This window comes from Pinus tabuliformis, chromosome 7, assembly GCF_031772625.1.
Source record: "Pinus tabuliformis cultivar Carrire ecotype Pingquan chromosome 7, CPIR1, whole genome shotgun sequence".
NCBI classification, from domain to species: Eukaryota; Viridiplantae; Streptophyta; class Pinopsida; order Pinales; family Pinaceae; genus Pinus; species Pinus tabuliformis.
This window is the reverse complement of record NC_142293.1, coordinates 1,667,204,677-1,667,230,715: the sequence shown is the minus strand read 5'-3', so window position 1 is coordinate 1,667,230,715 and position 26,039 is coordinate 1,667,204,677. Positions and strand designations below refer to the sequence as shown.

The window sequence follows — 26,039 nt, the reverse complement described above, 5'->3', positions numbered from 1 at the left end:
CTAAGTAGGTTCCCTTTCATGAATGGTCATGTCTCTAGGACATGCCTCTTCATTACTAACTAACTATTTGTTAATTAATTATTATTTATGTTTATTATTTTTATATGAATTATATTCATAACAAAATGCAATCTTTTGATCATCAACGAAATCCCTATTCCAGGTCCTTTCCTTCTTAATCATGAGGTACCACAGGTCATCAACCATATATCACATTCATCAGCAAAAGAGGAGATGCCTCAACTTGGTCACCTTCAATATCCTCAATCTTCTTCATCAACAACCAAGTCAATAAGATGATCATTGCAACATCCCATCTATAGGGAGACTAGCCCATCTAGGGTTACACGGAATTTGTCACAGGTGCTAGAAGAACTTCTCACTAAGGGTGTCAAGACTATAGAACTCAAGCCTTTATCATATCCAGGCCCTTCTTCAAAAATACTCCAAGGGTTTCAACTTTCTCCCAACCCTAGCCTTATGATATCCATCATGGATTTCTCCCAGACGCTAATCTCATGTTATTCACCAAACCATAACTTCTCTTGTTAGAACAAGGTTGCCTAGTGTTTCCTTCAAACCTTAACATTCTTTTAGGTCTCCAACATCTTCTCCTCTTTCTTTTGCTTGATCCAAAATTCCATCGGGGGTGTCTTCACAGGGGTGACCTTAAAGACTTTCCTTCAACCCAGCGCTGATACCATGTTATTTTTTCTAAGGGTTATATTGTTCTTTGCTTTAGATAATTGCATTTACAAACTTCTCAACATTTACATATCGCATTCACCCCATTATATCATAACATCATCAACAATTATGTAGAAATAACATTAACTTCAACAGTGCAACGAAACTGTAAAGATCAATAGAAGAAAAGCATACGCAATAGGGACACCGGGAGTTAGGTTAGAGACCAGGAAAAAAACCCCACAAGGGGGAAAACCCATCCAAATTTTTCTTCTATTAGATATTCATCAATTGTTCAACTGAGATATGAAGTATACATATCATGAGACATCACCAAACACATCAGGTCTCCTAGGGCCTGTCCATGTTAGTTCACAACTAAGTTTGTGAACTGAACGAGATAAATCATAAGCAAGATCATCTTTTGGAACACTATCATGCATCAAGGAGGCGGTGTGCATTATTATCATTGTCATGCATCAAGGAGACTGAGCATTTTCATATCGTATGCCAAGTTACTGCAGTACAAATCTCTGTCTTGTGCATCAAGGACATCATTAATATCCATATATCACAGGTCGGCACAAGTAACTTCTAGGGTCTGGACAAACAATGTTGTATATGCAATATCGTATATCAGCATGCAACATCGTATAGCAACATCAAATGTCAGTCTAGCAACTTCGTATGTCTGCCAATGGTGCAATTCTGAACCATAAGTTCACATCCTGAGACTGTAGCAACATTTATAATATAGAAGTCTGTAACCTATCATCACTTCACTGTGGTTCTTTGATTTGTATTCACCATTGTCTGAATATCAGTTGTATCCAACTTCACATTAAGGTCTGTACAGTATTCACATCAGGTAACAAGGTCTGTATTGTATACATGGTCTGTTCATATTGTAGAGCACACTGTAATGTGAGAGCTTCATACTGGACTGCGAGATAGCATATCTCTGTAATGTGAGAGCTTACTGTAATGCATAGCGAGCCATCATACTGAAATGCCAAATGAAAGTCATCACACTATAAAGCTATGTGAGATCATATGAATAGCGAGAGTAGTTACTTCAACACGTATGTCCTTTAGCCAGATCACATAGTAGGGAGTCCTGTATCATATGCAAGAGTGTAGTTCTGTACATGAGTAAGGGTATAGTCTGGTAGTATGAGTCCTGTAACGTATGCAAGAGTATAGTCCTGAAGTAAAAACGAGAGTATAGTCTTGTAACAAAAGTGAGAGTAGTCACTGCAAGTATAGGTTTGCAACTTCACATTAGTGTTAGGTCTGCAACTTTGCATAGTATTAGGTCTGCAATTCTGCATTAGAATAGGTCTGCAATTTTGTATTAGAACAGGTCTGCAACTTTGTATTAGAATAGGTCTGCTGACATAACTTGCATCCATCAAATCGCTGTAGAATGTGTAGAGGTTGTAACCCCAACGAAGCCCAATAATCCAAACAAGAAACCCTCATAAAATAAACTTCAGATATAACCCAGAGAGGATGCCCTACAAACTGTCTCAGATGATCCGAAAAATGTCAGTAGTTATGGTCTGAAAATCTCAGAGAAGAATATGTGATGCAAAGTGATTTTTGGAGAACGACCCAATAAGGTATTTATAGTTATTTTCCAATGCGAAAGGGTGCCTCATTAGGGTCAGGCCGACATGAGGGCGACTCAGGCAATTGGAGGGAAATTCAAATTCAAATATATATATATATATATATATATATATTTTTTTTTTTTCCCTTTTAATTGTTACTTGCTCAATTAATATTTTGTTCTTTATTAAATATTCTTTCCTTTTGACTTTTTGGGGCAATATGGTTTTTCTCTTGGGCAGATGGGTTTCCCTTAGGGGAAATTCGTCCCAATGCTGCCCAAATTTCAACAAGAAGGATGAAATAGAAGGACAAATTCATGTCATTCTCTCTCTATCTAGCTCGCACTAGTTTCTGGACAGTTGCAGTTGCAGGGTCAGTTTTTGGGCAGTTGCTGGGCAATAGTTTCTGGATTTACAGGGCTGAATTTGTGAGCAGACTGGGAGGCCAAATTTCTTGAAGGTCAAATTTCAACCTAGGCAGAGAAGATCAGGCCGAGCTTGCTGGGTAGATTGGTGACTTGAGGAGAGGGCTATTGACCAGGTTTGACCATTGATGTATTGAAGGTCATTTTGACCTAATTGTTGACTAGAAGGTCTAGGTGTGTCTCTTGAAAAGAAGAATTTCTCTATTGAAAATGTTGCTTGGCTTTAACCCTTAGTGGGTTTTCCTAGGGTAGATCTTGTGTTCTCTTTGTGCTTTGTGATCTCTACTGTTCTACTATTATATGCTTGAATTTCTGAAGTGTAATTGCTTAATGATATACTGAAGAAATTAAAAGAAGATCTACATCATTAAAAGTAATTATTAGTTTTCAGAAATATTGTGCTTGTAGATATTGCACTTGAAAAATCAACATGGTCTTCGTGTGACTGCTAGATAACATCGATAGTGAATATGTGATTATCCTCTGTAGTGTTAGTTTTTGTAGCATCAGATGTGTTCTAGCCTTGAAATTTTGTGGAGAGGTGAGAATGCATGAGATCTCCAAAACCCAGAAATTGTTTCTGGAAATTCCACCTAGAAATGACTTAATTAGATTATCAGCCAGTTTTTAAAAATTTCCCAAGTCTAAACTTAGGGAATATGACCAATTAATCAATATTAATTAAGTTATGGTGTGAATGTTATAGAAACTCACACAGATTGACTCCAAGTTAATCCTAGCCATCGATTAAGATCTAATATTGGCCATTGAAGTCTCAATAGTGGATTATAAGAAGCTGATGGGGCTTGGAGAAATCACTTATGCAGTTCGATTTCATGAGCAGATTGATTTCTTGAGTAGCAACATTCAGTTGTCGGAGAGAGAGCTAGAGAAATCAAAGTAGTGAGAGAGGGGCAGGGACAATGAAGCCGGAGGAAGGATTCCAGTTTTGGTGAGTGCATTTGCAGAGAGGCAAAGGAGCCACAGAGAGGCTGACGCAGAGTAGCGCAATAGCCTCTAGAGGCAAAGTCGAATTGCTGGGGAAAAGCATAATTTCAGTGCCAAAAGCTGGGCAGAGGTTCCAAAGTCCAGGAGAGACGTTTTCCCAGATAGCAGCTGGTCAAACGGCTTGAGGAGAAGTTGTTTCAAGTTGTGAGAGCAGCAACAACTGCGCTAGGCTGACACGGTGACTGCGCAAAGGCAGTTTGGAAGGCTCAATTTGAGCTAAGGTCAGTGCCGGGATTTGCCTGTGGAGTGAGGAATTTCTCCTCACTGGATTTTCTTGCCAGTATTTCTCTATAGGATTGCCAGTTTCGACATCCAGTTGTAATCAATTTATTTCACTACTGCATATAATTAAACCCTCAGCTGCTGCAACCATTTTTACGAGTTGGGTTTTTTCGGGGACATTGGTCCAAAAATAACTGTCATTTTATGTGCGTTTGCTAGTATTTCTTCCAGTGTTTATTTCTTCTGCAGTTTATTTGTGTAGGTTGCAGTGTGATTGATGTTGGTCAAAGTTGTCATTGATGTCAATATAGAATTGTTGGGAGATGGCAAATGTCCTAACCCTTGTGATGGATGAATAACCCTTTTGTGATGTTGCCCTAACCTTATTGAAGATCACAATCCTTATGCAAATCCTAATGCATGAAGATCACATGCACTAACATGTCAAAATAGTGAAAAAATTCTAATCCACTTGATGCTCTAATTCCATAAAAGAAATTCTTTAATAGGGCTGTTATGAAAAAATATGCATATGATGAAAGAAAAATTAAATTTCCATCATTATAGGTCATATCTTGAAGGGAATACTATATCAACTTAGAGGAGGTCATAAGCTTTCCAATGAGTACTCACTTGCCTCCTAATTCCTTACCGTTGAAGAGAAACCAATTTTTGAAATCAACATATGTAAAAAATTGTCAAACTATCCAAGCCGACTTGAGTAGGCTCTTAACCCTTGACAAAGAGATGTGTCCCTTCAAAATATGGAAAAACCACTATAAATATAAACCTAAATTCGTCCATTCAAGCTCATATTTTTTGGTGGAGACAAGACAAGAGGTATAGAAGTTGCTGTAGTTGCTGTGGTCGAAGTTGTCGTATTTGCCGTGGTTGAAGCTGCCGTGGTCGAAGTTGCCGTAGTTGCTGTAGTTGAAGTTGCCGTGGTCGAAGTGTTGATTTATTGGGATTGGACAAATAGAGCTTGTTGAAGTCTTCTCTTGAGAACAAAATAGGGCAGAGTTGGAGAACCTTTGAAGAACTTATGAGCAATCTTTGAAGGAGTATCCTTAGGAATTCCTTGAAGCATAAATTGAAGGCTTGTTGGGCACTATTGAGGCTTGTTGAAGGGACATTGAAGACCTGGGATTGTGTTGAGATTGAAAGGCTATTTTGAAGGTTTAGTCAAAGCATTGTTGAAGACCCCTTGAAGTCAAAATTAAGAAGCTTGTTGAGGATATTGTGAAGACATATTAGGAAAGAATTATTGAAGACTTAAGCCAATCTTGAAGGCACCCTTGGAGATCATAATGCACTGATGGGAGCCCTCATAATGTGACCTTGAAGAAAATTGTTTGGGTGACATGAAGAGCTGTGGAGACACTTTTTGAGAACCATAAAGTTGTCATTGATGAAAGAAGGGTTATTGAAGATTGATTGAGAGCATTACCAGGGTTTGTTGCAGAAGAGATTGGAAGCCTTGAAGAACCGTTGAATCCATATTGAAGATCTAAAGTAGAGGGTTGGAGCCCTAGAGGATAGGAGTCCTCAAGAAGATTAGGTTGGAGCCTGTACCAGTGAGAGGGTTGGAGCCCCAGAGGTTGGTGCCTCGTAGAGATAAGGTTGGAGCCTTGGGGAAGATAGGGTTAGGGTTGGAGCCCCAAAGGTTGGAGCCTCGTGAAGTCCAACTCGGTGCTTGGCAAAGTACAGGTTGGAGCTTGTACCAGTGAGAGGGTTGAAGCCCTAGAGGTTGGTGCCTCATAGAGATAAGGTTGGAGCCTTGGGGAAGATAGGGTTGGAGCCTTGTGAAGTCCAACTCGGTGCTTGGCAAAGTACAGGTTGGAGCTTGGTGGATTGGAGATCAGTGTCTTTATCTAGGGTTGGAGCGCTAAACATTATTGTACTTGATTTATTGTAAAGAAGACGATTGGAGTCCTCGTTATTTCTGATTAATACAATCATTGATTCTATATTGTTCATTTTGTGTTCTGGTTATACGTGATCTAAAAACTGGTAAAATAACAATTGTAAAAGAAATACTGATTCACCCCCCTCCCAGTATTTCCAACAATTGATTCAGTATTTGCTGTAGCACACAGTAAATAAATTGTTAAGAATTAATTTGACAATTAGGATAATTATTTCTAGTTGCTGCAATAGGAATCAGGTTTCTCGATTTTTCACATGTAGTGTTTCCACCATGATTAGGTATACATGTTTATTTACAGTCCTTAGCCTTCTGCTATAGTGCACATGTTTTCCCTCATCTAAGCTATATCCGCAATACTTGTACCTGTAGTTGCACTCTCTGCCTAAATCCAGTGACAAGCATTTGTAATGTTAGCGTGGACTCCTCAATCGATGTTTCTATGGGGTTTTTTTCTCTTCACCGCAAATAATTCCCTACACTTATACTCTTTTCATTGTCTTTCATAGTCTTCTCTCATTTTCGTTGTCTCTATTGCCTCCTTGTGTTCCCCTTCTAACTGCTTTTCCAATTCTTCTATTTGTCTTAGCTTGTTTAACTCTTTTAACTCTCATATGCTCTCCCATTCTAGTTTCTTTAGCTGTCTTCTTCTTTGTTGCTCTTTCTCTTGATATTTTTCCCTTCTTGCAAGTTCTCAACATTCAACAATTGGTTTCCAAGTGTTCCCATGGCAATTGCATTACAAACTCTACTTCCTTGCTAATATGTCTCCTGTTCTGCCGTGGCAGTGCACCTGGGTGTGGAGAAATCCTGGAATGCGGACACACAGCGCATCCCACAGTCAGGTATAGAATACCCTGCACTCTGGCAAATTCCACACTCATCGTATCGGTTTCTGTTGAGCATTGCGGTAATTCTAGAGGTCAAGTGGAAGCAACGCAGGGAAACCCTCCTCCGGCTCAAGGGATTGCACCCACAATTGATATGCAGGTGCCTACTATTGATCTGCAACGCCCTATCAGGGAAAGCTTTTCCCCAGCCACTCAGGATGCCCTTGCGGGCCCCAGCGAACCGGCTCAGAGGATCCAGCTCTCCGACTCGGATGACCACCAGCAATTCAGGGGCAAGGTGGAGGAAGAGCCGTATACCACCGACGATGAATAATTCAACCAACAGTTCGCTCTCAGCAGCCGGGAAGGGAAAGCTTTTCTCTGTTTTCGCTCCTTGTTATCTGTATGTGTTTGGTTTCAGTCTAGATTACACAATCTATGTGTTGGCTATCCATATGTTCTATGTGTTGGCTATAAGCAATGTCATGTGTCGTAATGTTAGTCTGTCATAGCATCCGATTTTTGTACCTGTTCAATTTTGGATATGTCTCAACTTGGGCAAACTGTCAATCTCTTGGCAGGAGTTACAGGGCCACGGCCCTGTTGTAATACTGATGTAATTTTTGACTTTTTGTAATATAATAGAATAGCCTGATTCAGAAAAAAAAAATAAAAAAAATATGTCTCCTGTTCTTGTGGCTTGCTTGTGTTTGCTGTATTGATGGCTTTAATTTTAGGGGATACTTTTGGTTGATTTTCCACAATGTTTTCATCATTTGCATCCTCGCTATATCAATAACTTCTAGCCTTCTGCAACACTATCCATCATCTATAGACCATGAAAATGGAGATTAGATCAATTAGTAGTCTTGTTCAATAACCAATTCTTTTTGCGCAATTGATAAGCCTTGTTCTCCCCTAAAAGGACACATCCTTCACTTCTTGTTCTTGGCATTGTCCTCTACGACCCTTGTCTTCTAAATGATGACCAATGAGTGTTGAAATTTGGGTAGCATCGGATGTGCTCCAGCTCCAAAATTTTGTGGAGGGGCTAGAACGCACGAGATCTCCAAGACCCAGAAATCGTTTGGTGAAATTCCACCTGGATTGTATTTTATTAAAATAATTAATATTTTTAATGGGGTTCGTAAGTCTAAACTTAGGAAAATTAAAATATTAATGGGTATTAATGAAAATATGGGTGAGAAGCTTCTAAGTGACGAGGATCAAGTCTAATTTAATCTTAGCCGTTGATTAGAGATTAGATCATGACTGTTGATTTCTCAACAAGAAAGGTATAAAGGAAGGCTTGGGGTTAGTTGGAGAACACACATAGTGAGAGCAACATTTGAGCTAGTTCGAAATTTTGGGCCGTGGTTTGCTGAGAATTCCGGAATAAGCTTGTAGTGCAGAGGGGCAATTCAGTAGTGGGACTTTCGTCCAAGGCTAAGAATACATAACAGAGAGGCAACGCAGCACCAGGGAGAGAGCGCAACTCCAGGAGGGTGACGCAGAGTCTGGAGGGCTGACGTAGACACTTTGAGGTAGCGCTGGGGTTTCTGTGAGGCATATCGGGCATCACTTCAACAAATCGATTTCTGAGTCGAGAAGGCTGAGGGTGACACAACTCCTAGAGGAGGTGATGCAGTTCCAGCGCAGAGTTGGGAGTAGCCATCGCTGCACAGAACTAGGGACAACACAGTGAGCTATGGGGTTTGATCATCTAGTTGCTGGATCCACCAAAATATTTGTCTCCGGATGGAAGTACTTCTGTCGGGTTTATTCTCTGTTGGGTGAGCTAGATTTGGCACCCTAGTTTTACTCATAAATTTGCTTAATAATAAAACCCTCATATCTACTGCACCAGTTTTCCCACACTGGGTTTTTTCCAGGGACGTTTAGTCCAAAAATAAGTGTGTCCTTTGTGTGGTTGTCTCATTTATTTTTCAATACTTGATCTGTATATTGGTGTAGGTTGCATTGTATTTGCATTAATATTTTATGAATAATTCTGAAAATAACTTGTTAAAATGAAGAACATAGGTAGGTAATGCAAATCAATTTACTGCAGTAGGATCTCTGGTTTGTTAGATTCAGAATTTTTCACATGGTATCAGAGTGATTGCAGATCAAGGAGGACTGAAGCCATCAGTGAAAGAACAGAGGAAAATATGTGTGTGAAGACAACTGTCTTGAGAGATAGCGCAGTTTCAGGTCAAGAGAGTAGAGGAGGGGTGACATAGTCACCAAGGGAGGCTCACGCAAAGCTTGCGTCAACCTGTTTGGGTGACACTGTTGCTGCAGAGGGTAGCACAGTGGTTACTGGGCCAACACAGAGACTGTTGAGTCTCGTTTTTCTGGTTGCCGTGGCTAGATGTGCAGCGTAGATTTCATCGGAGTTGTTGGTGGGGTGCTGATTCTGTTGGTGCAGAACAATACCTAGTGGGGCAGAAGCAAAGTAGAAGGAATCAATTCTTCAGAAGATTTCTTGCCAAGAAATCTAGATCCAGTGCTGAGCAACATCAAAGAGAGATCAAAGAGGGGTGGTTCGACAGTGGTTGGCAAAAGGATTTCCGTGAACGAAATCGAAATTTGGAGGGAGCTTGTTCCTTAGAGGATTTCTAGTGCCAAAGAGATCTAGATCCGAGTTTTGCTGGGGCAGCAACGAAAGAGGGAGAAGAGAGCCAGTTCGACATTCATTTGAGTAGAGATGGCCGTTAACGGACTAAGGGATTAGGACAGGTTGGATGGAGCATCCAACTTCATCATCTGGAAGGCTAGGCTCCTGACAGTTCTAGATAAAAATCGCATCAAGGATTATGCCTTGAGGACGATTGTTGTTCCGGTTGATGCTGATCCTCTCAAGAAGTATGAGGAGGCTCAGGCAAAAGCAAAGCGCATGATCTTGGACGGGGTCTGTTGAAGTTTCAAATTTTACTTAGTTTAGAAACCCTTCATGCACTTTTTCTGATTTATTCCTACCTACTTGTTATTTTTCTTTAACAAGTTATTTACAAAGTAAATAATGAAAATAAACACTAGTGCATGCTCAACATATTACAGATCAGCAATTAAAAGAAACAAGAACAAACACACCACATGACACCATTATTTTTGGACCAATGTCCCCGGAAAAACCCAATGCGGGAAAACTGGTGCAGCTATCTGAGGGTTTTCTTATTAAGCAATATCAGAGTACAATCTAGGTGCCGAAACGGCCTACCCAACAAAGAATTTCCTTAGCAGCTATACCTCACAGTTTGAGAGAAATCTCCTGGCTGAAATGCCGGAAAATCCTTTTGGCAGCTCCTCAGCACAAAACTGCTCTGCAACGCCAACGTCTGCCCAATTTGGACTGCGTCAGCCCCTCTCTGTCTCACGCTGGTCTTGCGTCAGCCTTTCTTGGGCTGCGTTAGCCCTAGGAGGCCCTGCGTTAGCTTTCTGGGCCTCTGCGTCAGACACGTTGGCCTCTTTGGTGCTCTGCGCAGCACTTGGCTGCCTCTGCGTGGCCCTGCGTGAGCCCTTGCTGGCTCTGCATCACTCTCCTTGGCTGCTGCGCTGCTCTCTCGGCACAATCTCTGCCTTCTCTATTTTTCTGTACTCAATGCCCCTCAGCTGCTCTCCCGATCACTGATTCTATCTCTCTTAGCAAACCCCGCTCTAGAGAATAGAATGACTGATCACTCTGGTGTATTCTCCAAGTGACCCTCAAGCCTCCTCTTATACTTTTCTTGTTAACATCTCAACGGCCGAGATTAAGTCCCTAATCAACGGCTAAGATTAGATCTGGCTCGATCCATGCCTTTTGGACCATTCTAACACAGATTCATATTAATACACTTTAATATTTTTTCTTTAAGTTTAGACTTAGGGACTCCATTAAAAATATTAATTATTTTAATATCTCCTGATCTGTTTAGAATCTGCCCAAACCCTTTCTGGGTATTGGAGATCTCATGTGCCCCAACCTCTCCACCAAATTTCGTGGTTGGAGCACATTCGATGCTACCCCAAATCAACACTCCCTCTTAGCGATGACTGTGCTCTGGCAATACTCCTTACTCAGTATTACTTTGATCATTCGGCGTCGGTACCTGTGTTGATGCTAGGCCTTCCTGCCCAACATCCTCTGCACTGCTGCCTCCTGTATTGTTGCCCATGGTTCTGCCACTGCTACTGCTGCATCTGTACAACAAGTCCCTTTGCATCCGTGTTGCTGCTGGTTCTTCCTCCCAGCATTGCATCTGCACTGCAACTCCCTTTGCATCTGTGCTGCTGCTGGTCCTTTCTCCCAACGCTGCATCTGCACTGCACCTCCTCTCATCATGTTGCATTGTGCTGCCCACTACTGTACTGCAACTCAGTTATTGAGAAGTAAGTAACTGATCTCCCAACTGACCTCCCTATTGGGCTAGAAACACCTATTGACGCTGAAGCTCCCTCTATCGCTGACAAGTGCTCCCTCTTTTTGACCTCTGCACTGCTGCAACAACTCCCTGCGTCTTGCATCATTGCACACCTCTCTGTGCCTTCCTACACTGGTGTAACACTCCTGTGCCTCTCGCACTGCTGCAGCCTGCTAGCTCTGCGCTGTCTTGGGACTCTTGCACTGTAGCTCTCGCTACCGCTCCATCCGCATCTGTCTCTACCCACCTAGCCAGTCCTGCTACTCCTCATCTGGGCTCCCATAGCAAGGTCTAATCCAAGACGCTGGGTACCTCGAGGATCCTGCCCCTCATCGCTTGTAGTCCACCTGACTACAGCTCGATATCTCCCCACTTCCGTTCAAGTGGTGCGAGTGCACTCATGGCACAGTCATTGTCTGTCAAAAATTCCTTCTCTGCCCGTGATGCTGCTCCCTTAGTTTCGGAAGACTCTCCCTTACTCTTCTTCGTTGGGCACTGGGTCGCATAATGACCCATCTCCCCACAGTGGAAGCACTTGATCTTGGAGAGATCTTTTTTCTTTCGCTTCTCCTGCTTTCCCTCAGATGCTAGGGCCACATCCTCCTCCTCTTGCTTGACCTTGATCCCTTTGCTGCTGCTACCTGTCTTCCACTGTCGTCTGATCTCTTCCTGGCGAAGAGCTGCCCACATCTCGTCCCAAGGTGGGAGAGTCCCTCTGCCCAGGATACTCTGGACAAACACTTCCCAATCTTCTAAGACAGTGTTCAGGGCTGTCCTCACCATATGCTCCTGAACCGGTGTCGCTCCTATAGTAGTCAACTGGTCTCAGATCTCATTCAGTCCTCCGAGGAAGGTGTCAATCAATTGACCCTTCTTAATCTAATACGACTTCATTTGATTCTCGAGCAACATTCTTCTCTGCACAGAAGTATGCTGGTACAGGTTCTTGAGAGCCTCCCACATCCTCACCTGCTGTTTCCTTCTTGACTATATGTGGTACCACATGATCCTTGACCTTGTCAAGGATAATGCACTGGCCCTCGCCATCGCCTCTTCGTACTTGTCGTTATCATTGGGGTCGACTGGGATAGCTATAACTTTCAAGGTGAAGTTCTTGACATGATTCCTGTCAAGCACTAATAAGATTCCGGCCTTCCAGAGTGCGAAGTCCGATTCTCTGTCCAGTCTATCCTGGTCTCTTACCCCGTGTAGTGCCATGACGCTCCTCTACTTCCCTCCTGGAAGTTTTCTGTTCGACTCCTCTGAGTCTCTACTTTCCGTTTGGAAGTTCTCTTCTGGACTCCCTTTGAGGCTTGATTTCCCTCTTGGAAATCCTTTTGCCGCTTGTCGAGATGTCCCCTACTCTGATCGTCTTGTGCAACTGCACTGCTGATCCAGGTTCCTCGGCTAGAAACCCTCGGTAACAACTCCTCTGGCCTTGCTCTGTCAGGTACTGTTCTAACTATAGTACCTCACCATCTCCACTCTACAATATTTCTGCAGCCTTCTAGACTCCAACAACTGCCTCTCTGTGAATTGCGTCAACCCCTCTCTGCCTCACGCTGGCTCTGCATCACCCTAGATGGGCTTGCGTCAGCCCTCTGGCCCTCTGCGTCAGCAACTCTGGCCTCTCTGAGGCTGTGCGCAGCTCCTGGCTTCTTCTGCGTGGCTTTGGCTGGCTTTGCGTCACACTTCTTGGCTTCTGCGCTGCTAGAAACAACTTCTGTCACCTCGGGACAACTGTTTTCTGTTGCTATTGCTCCGCTCGGCTGATGTCTTTTAGTCCTCCTGTGATCTGCAACCTCGCTCTGATACCATGTTGAAGTTTCTAATTTTACTTAGTTTAGAAACCCTTCATGCACTTTTTCTGATTTATTCCTACCTACTTGTTATTTTTCTTTAACAAGTTATTTACAAAGTAAATAATGAAAATAAACACCAGTGCATGCTCAACATATTATAGATCAGTAACTAAAAGAAAAAAGAACAAACACACCACATGACACCATTATTTTTGGACCAATGTCCCTGGAAAAACCCAATGCGGGAAAACCGGTGTAGCTATCTGAGGGTTTTCTTATTAAGCAATATTAGAGTACAATCTGGGTGCCGAAACTGGCCTACCCAATAGAGAATTTCCTTAGCAGCTATACCTCACAGTTTGAGAGAAATCTCCTCGTTGAAACCCTGGAAAATCCTTCCGACAGCTCCTTAGCACAAAACTGCTATGCAACCCCAACGTCTGCCCAATCTGGACTGTGTCAGCCCCTCTTTGTCTCATGCTGGTCCTGTGTCAGCCTTTCTTGGCCTGTGTCAACTTTCTGGGCCTCTGCGTCAGACACGTTGGCCTCTCTGGTGCTTTGCACAGCACTTGGCTGGCTCTGCATCACTCTCCTTGGCTGCTGCGCTGCTCTCTCGGCACAATCTATGCCTTCTCTATTTCTCTGTACTCAATGCCCCTCAGTTGTTCTCCCGATCACTAATTCTATCTCTCTTAGCAAACCTCGCTCTAGAGAATAGAATCACTGATCACTCTGGTGTATTCTCCAAGTGACCCTCAAGCCTCCTCTTATAATTTTCCTGTTGACATCTCACCGGCCGAGATTAAGTCCCTAATCAACGGCTAAGATTAGATCTGGCTTGATCCATGTCTTTTGGACCATTCTAACATAGATTCATATTAATATACATTAATATTTTATTTTCCCTAAGTTTAGACTTAGGGACTCCATTAAAAATATTAATTATTTTAATATCTCTTGATCTGTTTAGAATCTGCCCAAACCCTTTCTGGGTATTGGAGATCTCATGTGCCCCAACCTCTCCACCAAATTTCGTGGCTGGAGCACATCCGATGCTACCCGAAATCAACAGGGTAAAGGATCATGTGATCCCACATATCGCTGAGAAAGACACAACAAAGGAAATGTGGGAGGCCTTGACCACATTGTATGAGGGAACTTTTGTTCAACGGAAGATGTTGCTTGAGAGTCAGTGGAGACAGTTTCAGATGCAGAAGGGAGAAGAAATCGACCCCTTCCTTCTTAGGTTGCAAAGGATCCATGACTAACTAACTTCCGTAGGGGCTACACCGGATGGTGAATTTATGGTAAGCATTGTCCTGAATGCAATCACTGAAGATTGGGAAACCTTTGTCCAAAGCATCTTGGGCAGAGCTTCTCTTCCCAGTTGGGAGGAGATATGGACAGCTCTTCGACAGGAAGAAATCATACAGCAGCAAAGGGGTTAGATCAAGAAGGAGGAATACGAGGATGCGGCTCTCGCATCAGCGGGACAACAAGGGTAGCATAAATGAAAGAAGAAGTACATATCCAAAGTCAGATGCTTCAGATGTGGAGAAATGGGTCATTTTGCTACGCAGTGCCCTCAGAAGAAGAAGGGCAAAGAAGAGAAGTCTGACTCAAAGGCTGCTCCAACGCAAGCTGACAAAGAGGATGATGATGATTGCGCCATGAGTGCTCATGCACCTCTAGAGAATAGGTGGGACAATATTGAGGTGTAGTCGGGAGTACTACATAGCAGGCATGATCCTTGAGGTGCCCAAACTCTTGGATCACATACGGCTACGAGAGACCTTAATGACAGTAGCAAAATGACGAGAGTCAGTTGGTGCGAGGGATGATGGAGCAACAGTGGTAGAGCTAGAGTGCTCAAAATCTGAAGCAGTGCAGTGGAGTGTTGCAGTAGTGTGGGAGGCACATAGCATATACAACAACAACGCAGTAGCATCAAGAGGGTCAACACAGATTAGCATGAAAGGTAGCGTCAACGTCAAGGGGCATCCAAACTGACCAGCATGTCAACTTTTGGGTGGCTTTTCAGTTGCTTCCTTCTCAGCAACTGAGTTGCAGTGCGACAGTTAACAGTCGACAGTTCGCAATGGCAGTGCTATGGGCAACATGATGTAGCATATAGAGAGGGAGTTGCAGTGCAAATGCAATAGTGACAGTGGCAGTGTCGTGGGCAGTAGTAGAGATTGCAACAACGCAGTGGATGAAGGGCAACAGCCCGAGCATCAACAACACAGAAGACCGATGTTGTGGATCAGTGTGATACTTCTGCTGGGAAGTATTGCTAGAGCAATTTCCTCGCCTAGAGGGAGTGTTGATTTTTGGGTAGCATCAAATGTGCTCTATCTTTGAAATTGAACACATGAGATCTCCAAGACTCGGAAATCGTTTGGTGAAATTCCACCTGGATTGTATTTTAGTAAAATAATTAATATTTTAATGGGGTTCCTAAGTCTAAACTTAGGAAATTTAAAATATTAATGGGTATTAATGAAAATATGGGTGAGAAGCTTCTAAGTGATGAGGATCAAGTCTAATTTAATCTCAGCCGTTGATTAGAGATTAGATCACGACAATTGATTTCTCAATAGGAAAAGTATAAAGGAAGGCTTGGGGCCGGTTGGAGAACACACACAGTGAGAGTAGCACTTGAGCTAGATCGAAATTTTGGGGCGTGGTTTGCTGAGAATTTCAAAATAAGCTTGTAGTGCAGAGAGGGGCACGTCGGCAGCGGGACTCTCGTCCAAGGCGGAGAATACATAATAGAGAGGTAGCGCAACACCAGGGAGAGACAACGTAGCTCCAGGAGGGTGACGCAGAGGCTGGAGGGTTGACACAGTCACTTTGAGGTAGCGCTAGGGTTTCTGTGAGGTAGATTGGGCATCAGTTCAACAGATCGATTTATGAGTCGAGAAGGCTCATTAGGAGGGTGATGTAGCTCCTAGAGGAGGTGACGCAATTCTAGCGCGGAGCTGGGAGCAACCATCGCTGTAGATCACTGGGGACAACACAGTCACCTGTGGGGTTTGATCATCCAGTTGCTGGATCGCCAAAATATCTGTCTCCGGATAGAGGTACTTTTGCCTGGTTTATTCTTTGTTGGGTGAGCCGGATTTGGCACCCTAGTTGTATTTATAAATCTGCTTAATAATAAAACCATCATATCTGCTGCACCGATTTTCCCATACTCGGATTTTTCGGGGACGTTTAGTCCAAAAATAAGTGTGTCCTTTGTGTGGTTGTCTCATTTATTTTTTAGTACTTGATCTATATATTGGTGTAGGCTGCAGTTTATTTGCATTAATATTTTCTGAATAATTCTGAAAATAACTTGTTAAAATGAAAAACACAAGTAGGTAATGCAAATTAGTTTACTGCAGTAGGATTTCTGGTTTGTTAGATTTAGAAATTTTCACAATGAGTGTCTTGTCCCTTATTTAATCAAATGTTGGAAGGGATGATTGTCCTCGTACAAAACATTTTCTCATTGATCTTGTCTTCTTTGCGGACATTTTTCCCATTTAACATTCCTAATGTCTTATGTTTGATTTGTACCTTTCCAACTATAGTCCAATTCATACAATGGTGTTTTTCACCCATTGGCATTTCTATTATCTTGCATTGGTTAGTCCTCTTGCACTCAATGGTTCTCATCCTTCTCATGCATAGACTCAGTCCAACCTTGAGACATCTTGCTTTCTTAGTGTTAAAGCTCAAGTCCTCGCGTTTGTAGCCATTCCCCTCAAAATGCTTGACTCTAAATGCCGAGGACACTTAACACCAATTTTTGAAAAGAATGTTAATCAATGTTGTCATTGATGTCAATATGGCATTGGCCGAGATGGCAAATATTCTTGATATACCTAATGAATATCATGAAACCCTAGAATGAGATGATAAGGTTGAAGACAATAGATGCATGGTTCCATATGATGATGTCGTAACTCTTGTTTGATAAGAATGTCATGAATTAATATGTCAAGACTCAAGTCACTAATGAAGAAGTCTTAAGAAGTGCCAAGTGCCAAGTATTTAGAAGCCCTTGATGACATATGGAGGACTGCATTTGATGATGTCATATTCTTGATGAATGACCACAATTGATGATGGCACTTGATGAGGTCTTGATAACATGGTTGGAAGATTATTTTTGAGTTCTCCTAATGATGTTGCATCGTGACTGCACTAGTATATGATGACATTGTTGATGCGTCATGCTACATGGATGTTGCACTCTTACATAATGACTCTATGATCCTATGATAACATTGATAACAAGGAAGAAGCCACGCTATCCCTAACATTCCTCATGCTGCCCCAAACATTTTATGCATAAAATTTAAGGACAGTCACAAAGAAAAATTATTTTGGACACCTTGGAGGCATATTTTAAAAATGGATCCTAGACCATCTTAAAGAGAATTTTTTCCTCTTTCTTATGAGCCTTTATTTGCCCTGAAACTCCCAATAGTTTATGAGATATTGAATTTTTAAGTTAAGGAAATTATTCCTAGTAGTGAGCCGACCTACACTCAGTAATACAAGTCCCCCTCACTTCAAATAGACGTGTCCCTTCAGTTATAAATGAAATCTCTATAAATAGACATCTAAACACTTCATTTTGATCAACGATTTGGGCAAGAATTCAGAGATACAAAGTATAGAAGAAGATAGAAGGCTGAGGAGAACAAGGAGACTATTGTTTAGGACCAAAAAAAAGGGATAATTTTGTTTGGGCATAAAATCTTGGTCGAAGCTGTTGTAGTTGCTGTGGTAGAAGTTGTCGTAGTTGCCCTGGTCGAAGCTGCCGTAGTTGTCATAGTCACTGTGGTCGAAGTTGCTGTAGTTGCCGTGGTCAAAGCTGCCGTAGTTGTCATGGTCGAATTTGTCATAGTTGTCATGGTCGAAGTGTTGATTTATTGGGATTGGACAAAGAGATCTTGTTGAAGTCTTTTCTTGAGAACATAATAGGGCAGAGTTGGAGAACTTTGTGAAGCAGCATATTGAAGATTTGTGGAGATCATTGAATACCATGATGCATTGAAGCCATCACGAGGTGACCTTGAAAAAGTTTTGTTTAGGTAACATGAAGAGCAGTGGTGACACCTTCATGTGAATAACACGGTTGTTATTGATGGTGTGACGTGGAGACTAAGTGAAGGCGTAGCTGAAGATTGACAGGGCTCGTTGAAGAAGACATTGGGAGTTGCAAAGTATAACCAAACATATCTTGATGAAGTAAAGCTAAGGGTTGGAGCCCAAGAGGTTGGAGCCTCAAAGAGACAAGGTTGGTGCCTTGGAAGATAGGGTTGGATCCCTAGAAGTTGGAGCCTCAAAGAGACAAGGTTGGTGCCTTGGAAGATAGGGTTGGAGCCCTAGAGGATAGGAGTCCTCAAGAGACCAGGTTGGTGCTTGTACCAGAGATAGGGTTGGAGCCCTAGAGGTTGGTGCCTCAAAGTGACAAGGTTGGAGCCTTGGGAAGTCCAAGTCGGTGCTTGGCAGAATACAAGTTGGAGGCTAGGGAATTGAAGATCGGTGTCTTGATCTAGGGTTGGAGCCCTACATATATTGTACTTGATTTATTGTAAAGAAAAATTTAATAAAAGCATTTATTCTTATTGTTCATTATGTGTTCTAAATATAAGTGATCTAATTGGTAAAAGTAACAATTGAAAAGAAATACTGATTCACCGCCCCTCTCAGTATTTCCAACAATTGGTATCAGAGCCAGTACCTTCACTCAAAGCCTAACAACTTGAAAGTTGATTATTAGAACACAAATGGCGAAGCCAAGGAAGAAAGTCTCCAATCCTCCTAAAAATGTGTCTCCCTCAACCACTGAAATTGAAGTCAATCAATTTGGGAAGGCTCCATTGTTCAATGGAAACTTCGATATATGGGAAGCAAGAATGAGGAATTTCTTAAAGACTCAAGGCATCAAAGTTTGGAAATCGGTGATTGCTGATAGCATGATGGATGGAGAATCCAAGGACCATAATACAATAGCAATGAAAGCAATCTTGAATGGCCTACCTGATTCTATGAAGGCCAATTTTGAAAAATGTTCGTCAGCGAAAGGCATATGGGATAAACTTTATGATCTTCACTCAAAAGGAACATTGGTAATGATCTCTAGTCAAGAAAATGATGGAAAACAAGAAGGAAATCCAAAGCCCATCAAGGAAGCTGAAGATAAGAGTGATAACATCGAGGCTAAAGAAGATCTAGGAGATGAAGACAATGAAGAAGATTGTAAAGAAAATCTCCTCACTAAACTTATGGCTACCATAGAAGAGATTAACAATTTGGAAAAGGAAAATTAGGAACTTAAGAAGAAAACGCAAGTTGTTGACAAGGACAAGACAAGGAAGGAAGTTGACCTTGTCAAGCTTCAAGTACAAGAAAGAGATGAGGATCTCGCCAAGATTAAGGAAGAATTTCATCAAAACAAGAGAAAGCATCATGAAGAAGTCATATCTATGACAAATCAATTGGATAAGGCAAAGAAACGGGAAGATGCCTTGGCCAACCACCTTGAACAAAGGCACAAGAGTTTGAAGAAACTTAAAGCAGAGATTAGTCAATACAAGGAAGAGGTCTCCTCCCTTAGATCTCAAGTAGAAGAAGCAAGGAAACAAGCAGAAGGAGCTGAGAAGGTGATGGAAGCTTTGACATTCATAGAAGGACAAGTTGATGAAGCAAAAAAGGAGAGAAACACCATGATATGCCAACTAGAAGAAAAGGATAATGACATCACCAAGTTAAAATTAGAAATCACTCCGCTTAAGGCCCAATCGTGTGAAGTAACCAAGATGAAGGAAGAAATGGAAATCATTCTATCAAAGAAGGATGAAGAATGCAAGAAAATGAAGGAAGAAATTGTCTTTCTTAAAAAGGAAGTTGACTTGCTAAAGAAGAACTTGAAAAGTTCTCAAACCTTAGATGGCATCCTAAGTCATCAAAGGTCTCCCCTCGATAAATCAGGTCTTGGCTATGTAGGTGAATCCTCAAGCAAGAATGAGACAAACCCTAATGTTTCAAACAAAAAGGATGTGAGGAATCCTGGAAGAAATGTTGATGCTCCTAGTTCCAACAAGGCAAGGAGAAGAGTCAAGACAATTATGGAAGAAACCCTCCTACAAGAAGACATGCAGATGGTGTCAAGGATGTAAGAAGCAATGGTTATCATCAAAGGATCCCAAGGAAAAAAGACTTCAGAAGTACATCATGGAAACCTTCTTCTCCCAGGTACCAAAGTATATTTCTTGGTTATTGTTATTCTTGTACAAACTTTGTACACGTGGCAAAAGATTGTAGGGCATATTATGGTCCCTGTCAATCTTCGAGAATCAATTTCGCAAGAAGAAGTCATGAATTCTTATTCATGAACAACATAGAGTGCTTCAAGTGTCATTGCATTGGACATATGTCACGTGATTGTAACTTGACTTGGGCCCCTACAGAAGGAAGAACCATGCCAGAGAAGAAAGTTATACAAGTATGGAGAAGGAAGCAAATTGAATCCGGAAGTCCCTTGAACACTCTAGCCAACAACACATGTTGTTGACTTGATGAAGTCATCCTTGATATTCCAAGTATTTGATGGGGAGACTCTGCCAAAAGGAAGACCATGCATACAGTTAGGGGGAGCTCATGATGATTAAGCATTCTTGCAGAAGCTATCCATGAATGGGTCTTATGAAATCCTTGATGAGCTATATGGACAATCATTCTTTGATAGATCATCTCTCAGGAACACTCCTTGAAGAATATAATCCTTATTCATCCGATGGATTATTATTGAAGATCTCTTCCACTTGATCACTAGCAGGTAATCTTTCATGAGGGGGAGTTGGTTCATCACATGAAGGAATTTAAGCACATCTATCATGGACCACATTTCCAGAAGAAAGAGCACCATGACAGGGGGAGTAACATACCTATGAAGAACTACTATTGATAAAGAAAATATGATGAAAAGAAGAAGATCTACATGGGGAGTACTTGGGCACCCCGTTTTCCATTGATGTCAAAGGGGGAGAGAATGTTGGAAGGGCAAAAATATTGCCATCAATGACAAAGGGGGAGATTGTTAATCAATGTTGTCATTGATGTCAATATGGCATTGGCCGAGATGGCAAATATTCTTGATATGCCTAATGAATATCATGAAACCCTAGAATGAGATGATAAGGTTGAAGACAATGGATGCATGGTTCCAGATGATGATGTTGTAACTCTTGTTTGATAAGAATGTCACGATTTAATATGCAAGTCACTAATGAAGAAGCCTTAAGAAGTGCCAAGTGCCAAGTATTTAGAAGCTCTTGATGACATATGGAGGACTACATTTGATGATGTGATATTCTTGATGAATGACCACAATTGATGATGGCACTTGATGAGGTCTTGATAACATGGTTGGAGATCATTTGATGGTTGGAAGATTATTTTTGAGTTTTCCTAATGATGTTGCACTATGACTACACTAGTATATGATGACATTGTTCATGCATCATGCTACATCGATGTTGCACTCTTACATAATGACTCTATGATCCTATGATGACATTGATAACAATGAAGAAGCCAAAGAATGAAGAAGCCACGCTATCCCTAACATTCCTCATGCTGCCCCAAACATTTTATGCATAAAATTTAAGGACAGTCACAAGGAAAAATTATTTTGGACACCTTGGAGGCATCCTTTAAAAATGGATCCTAGACCATCTTAAAGAGGATTTTTCCCTCTTTCTAATGAGCCTTTATTTGCCCCGAAATTGCCAATAGTTTATGAGATATTGAATTTTTAAGTTAAGGAAATTATTCTTAGTAGTGAGCCGACCTACACTCAGTCATACAAGTCCGCCTCACTTCAAATAGACATGTCCCTTCAGTTATAAACGAAATCTCTATAAATAGACATCTAAACACTTCATTTTGATCAGCAATTTGGGCAAGAATTCAAAGATACGAAGTATAGAAGAAGACAGAAGGTCGAGGAGAACAAGGAGACTATTGTTTAGAATGAAAAAAAAGGATAATTCTGTTTGGGCATAAAATCTTGGTCGAAGCTGTTGTAGTTGCCGTGGTAGAAGTTGTCGTAGTTGCCGTGGTCGAAGCTGCCGTAGTTTCATGGTCACCATGGTCGAAGCTGCCGTAGTTGCCGTGGTTGAAGCTGTCGTGGTCGAATTTGTCATAGTTGTCATGGTCAAAGTGTTGATTTATTGGGATTGGACAAATAGAGCTTGTTCAAGTCTTCTCTTGAGAACATAATAGGGCAGAGTTGGAGAACTTTGTGAAGCGGCATATTGAAGATTTGTGGAGATCATTGAATACCATGATGCATTGAAACCCTCACGAGGTGACCTTGAAGAAGTTTTGTTTGGGTAACATGAAGAGCAGTGGTGGCACTTTCATGTGAAGAACAAGGTTGTTATTGATGGTGAGACGTGGAGACTAAGTGAAGGCGTAGCTGAAGATTGATAGGGCTCGTTGAAGAAGACATTGGGAGCTGCGAAGTATAACCAAACATATCTTGATGAAGTAAAGCTAAGGGTTGGAGCCCAAGAGGTTGGAGCCTCAAAGAGACAAGGTTGGTGCCTTGGAAGATAGGGTTGGAGCCCTAGAGGATAAGAGTCGTCAAGAGACCAGGTTGGTGCCTGTACCAGAGATGGGGTTGGAGCCCTAGAGGTTGGTGCCTCAAAGTGACAAGGTTGGAGCCTTGGGAAGTCCAAGTCGGTGCTTGGCAGAATACAGGTTGGAGGCTAGGGAATTGAAGATCGGTGTCTTGATCTAGGGTTGCAGCCCTACATATATTATACTTGATTTATTGTAAAGAAGAAATTAATAAAAGCATTTATTCTTATTGTTCATTATGTGTTCTAAATATTAGTGATCTAACTGATAAAAGTAACAATTGAAAAGAAATACTGATTCACCCCCCCCTTAGTGTTTCGAACAAAGAAGAGAGAGAAACAACCATGGGTGGTGTTAACGGTGAACAGTAACAAAGCCATAGTCTCTCTCAGTGACAAAGCACTTTGACTGTCTTAAGTGAAATGTGTCCAGTCACATGCATTTGTGTAGTACATGTAAATAAAGTAATTCACTGATATCAGACATGAGAATTCCAATTTATAGTGGGAATCTGAGTGTTGGGAGACAATTCACTGTTAGATCCTTAATGTTTATTGCCAACAATCTTCCATTAAACGTTACAACACACCATACAGTCAATGTGACATCATTCACATGTCCATGCTCAGTCCTACTCATTTAGTGAAGTTCGTTTCTTATGTTGAGCACATTGTACTCCATCACCTCCATTAATGTTCGACATCTAGACACTACATAGAGTATTGCAGAATAGTCCTGTCTAATCCATATGAGCCAATACCATTTGATTCTGGAAACTCCCATCCATCATCATTTTTCTTAGAAATAGGAGACTCCACATAAGCACTAACACTATCGTTATTAAGAGAGACCACTTGGTGACTAACAACTGCTGCCATTAGGATGACAACTTGCTGAATCGCCGACCCATGAGTCATAACTGCTATCATTTTGACAGACCACTTATGACAATGATTTGTCGAACCTAACTGCTGTCGTCAAGTCTTCCTATTACCAACTGACTGAATACAACTATCTTAACTGGGTGTGGCACGAGTCAATGCAACTGTCATAAAATATTCATTAGTGTTTGGATGATACAAGGTCGACTCATTCCTTACATGAACACATAAGACAAGGTCAACTTATATGACCAGAAAATTACATCCAACATAGGGGGAGCATTTTGAGAACACTGTGTAGAGGACATGATCAAAAGAGGCTCAAGGGTGATGCACTTCAGAGACAATTTATTGCAAGAGAGTCCAACTGCATTAGGATATCTACTGGTGGAGAGAAGGTCAAATGTAAATTAGTAACCCAAAACTTCTATGTACCACATATGGATCATAGTTACCAGATTTGCATTTAGAGGGCGATTCAGTGAGTTTGGATCGGATGGGCCTCCAAATGATCTCATTCTACTTAGGGTCATTCAAAGTTGTGTTCTCCAAGTTTGACTTAATCAACTCAAGTCAAACTCGTGTTGACCAGGTTTGACTTGGTGAACATGAGTCAAACTTGTGAGTTTAGTATGTATCGCGAGTTTAAGTCATGGATTAAGTACAGATTGCACCAGGTGGTCTATAATACCCAGTTTTAGTGTGTTTTCTCTCATTTTTTTTGACTTGTTTAAGCTACTTTATTCTCAATCTGATTTGAACTCATTGCTCTTTTGCCTCACTGAGTTTTTGCTGATTCTGAGTCTGGTAACTTCAATATGGATAGAGCGTCCTTACATTTTTCTTCGTATCTTGGGATACTGTGTCTGTTGTAAGCTTTTCCATCTTACATGTCAGTTGACCTTGTTGACAATGTAATAAAATTCAAATTCTGTGTTTGTGTGTGCCATAATAGTGAGCATCCTTGCAAATGGGACAGAAATAAAGATAATTATCAAAATGTTATTTCTAATAATTGCCATCACTACCTTTTGGATAAACTAATTAAGGCAGAGTGAAACTTTGACGCAAAATACAATTTAATGAGACTAGTAGATTTGTGCTGAAAACAAATCACCAATTACTGTCCTTATTCTCAAAATATCAAATAGATAGATGAAATATAAGATGGCCTTGTTTCGTGTGAAATTTCAATAGATACCTGTGATTATTTTTTATATTCTGGGAAGATGGTTTTGTTATTGATGGCATAACTAAGCCATTATTGATAATCATGTCTACAGACACCTAGATGCAAAATGAGTGTTGTCTGATGGTAAATGACCATGTAACAGAAAGGAGGATGCATCAGATTATTGATTTTAATGTATTTAGGGCTGTTTTTGTTAGATTCATCAATGTCAAAACTAGATATGCTTCTGGTCCTCAAAATTTCAAGATTTCAGATCAGTTTTTATGGAATCTCATTTATAAATTAGAAACCTTGCTGGTTGGCCTTTGCTGTAACTTTTCTAATTTAAATTTCAATGTACAGGAGGCACATTGCTGTAGCCAATGGGGACATGATTTTCGCCCTGATTATAAAAAGCTTAGTATTTTGAAGACTCAATTTCCGAAGGTGCCAATGATTGCATTAACGGTAAGTTGCAATTTAAGTTTTTGTATTTCATACTTTCTTAGGTTTGTGGACAGACATAGTTAGGACTTATTTTGTACTGTCTTTGCAATGCCCTCAAAGGCTACTGCCACTCAACGGGTTCAGACAGATTTGAAAGAGATGTTGCAAGTTTCCAGGTGTGTTACATTTGTGAGTAGTGTGAACAGGCCAAACCTTTTTTATGAGGTATGTGTTTTCTGGCTATTGCTCTAGTGTTCTTACTGAAGTCAACTTTAAAATGGTAACTGCATTACCTAATTGCATATACTGAAGGATAGCCTAAAGGCTAGGATCTGAGAAGCTGATTCACATTTATCCTTTGCAGGTCCGTGAGAAGTCTTCAAATGCCATGGCAGTCATCGATGATATAGCAAATTTTATACGTGGATCTTACCAAAACAAGGAGTCTGGAATTGTCTACTGCTTTACACGAAAAGAATGTGAACAGGTTAGTAGTTTCATCTTAGAATCTTTACAATAACTAATTAAAATTTAAAATTATGCAAAAATTCTCCCCAACCACCTCCCCTCTAGTCACTACTCCACCCCTCAAAAAAAGAAGTCTGCAAAAATCTCTTCAATCTTAGTGATGAAATAATAGATTCTTGTAATGGAAAAGAGTTACTGATAAATTTGATAAATTATCTAATTTTTTGACCTTTTGACACTTAGCACATGTTATCACTGTTTAGTACCTGTAGATTGTGTTTGTGAAAGAGATAGATTGATAGATTTTATTAAACCGCCTGTGAGGCCAGCTGGTCTATGGGAGTGCATTCACTGCTACGTTTCATAGAATTAAAAAGATTGAATACAAATTATGACAAAAAGTAGAAAAAATCAGTGTTGCGAACATCTCGATAACATCCCGATTTTATCTTGAAATCATGATTTTTTGCCCTAGCTGATGTTTGCCGATTTTTACGAATATTTTTA

At 41.1% G+C, this 26,039-nt stretch overlaps 1 protein-coding gene across 1 annotated transcript in view; it reads left to right on the top strand.

Moving 5' to 3' along the window:
- Positions 1 to 26,039, top strand: part of RECQL2 (RECQ helicase L2) — a 280,758-nt gene that overhangs the window by 58,922 nt on the left and 195,797 nt on the right. Inside the window, exons 5-7 of the mRNA XM_089454855.1 lie at positions 24,981 to 25,085; positions 25,185 to 25,289; positions 25,429 to 25,551. Coding sequence (XP_089310981.1) covers positions 24,981 to 25,085; positions 25,185 to 25,289; positions 25,429 to 25,551 — 333 coding nt within the window. The remainder of the gene's footprint in view (positions 1 to 24,980; positions 25,086 to 25,184; positions 25,290 to 25,428; positions 25,552 to 26,039) is intronic.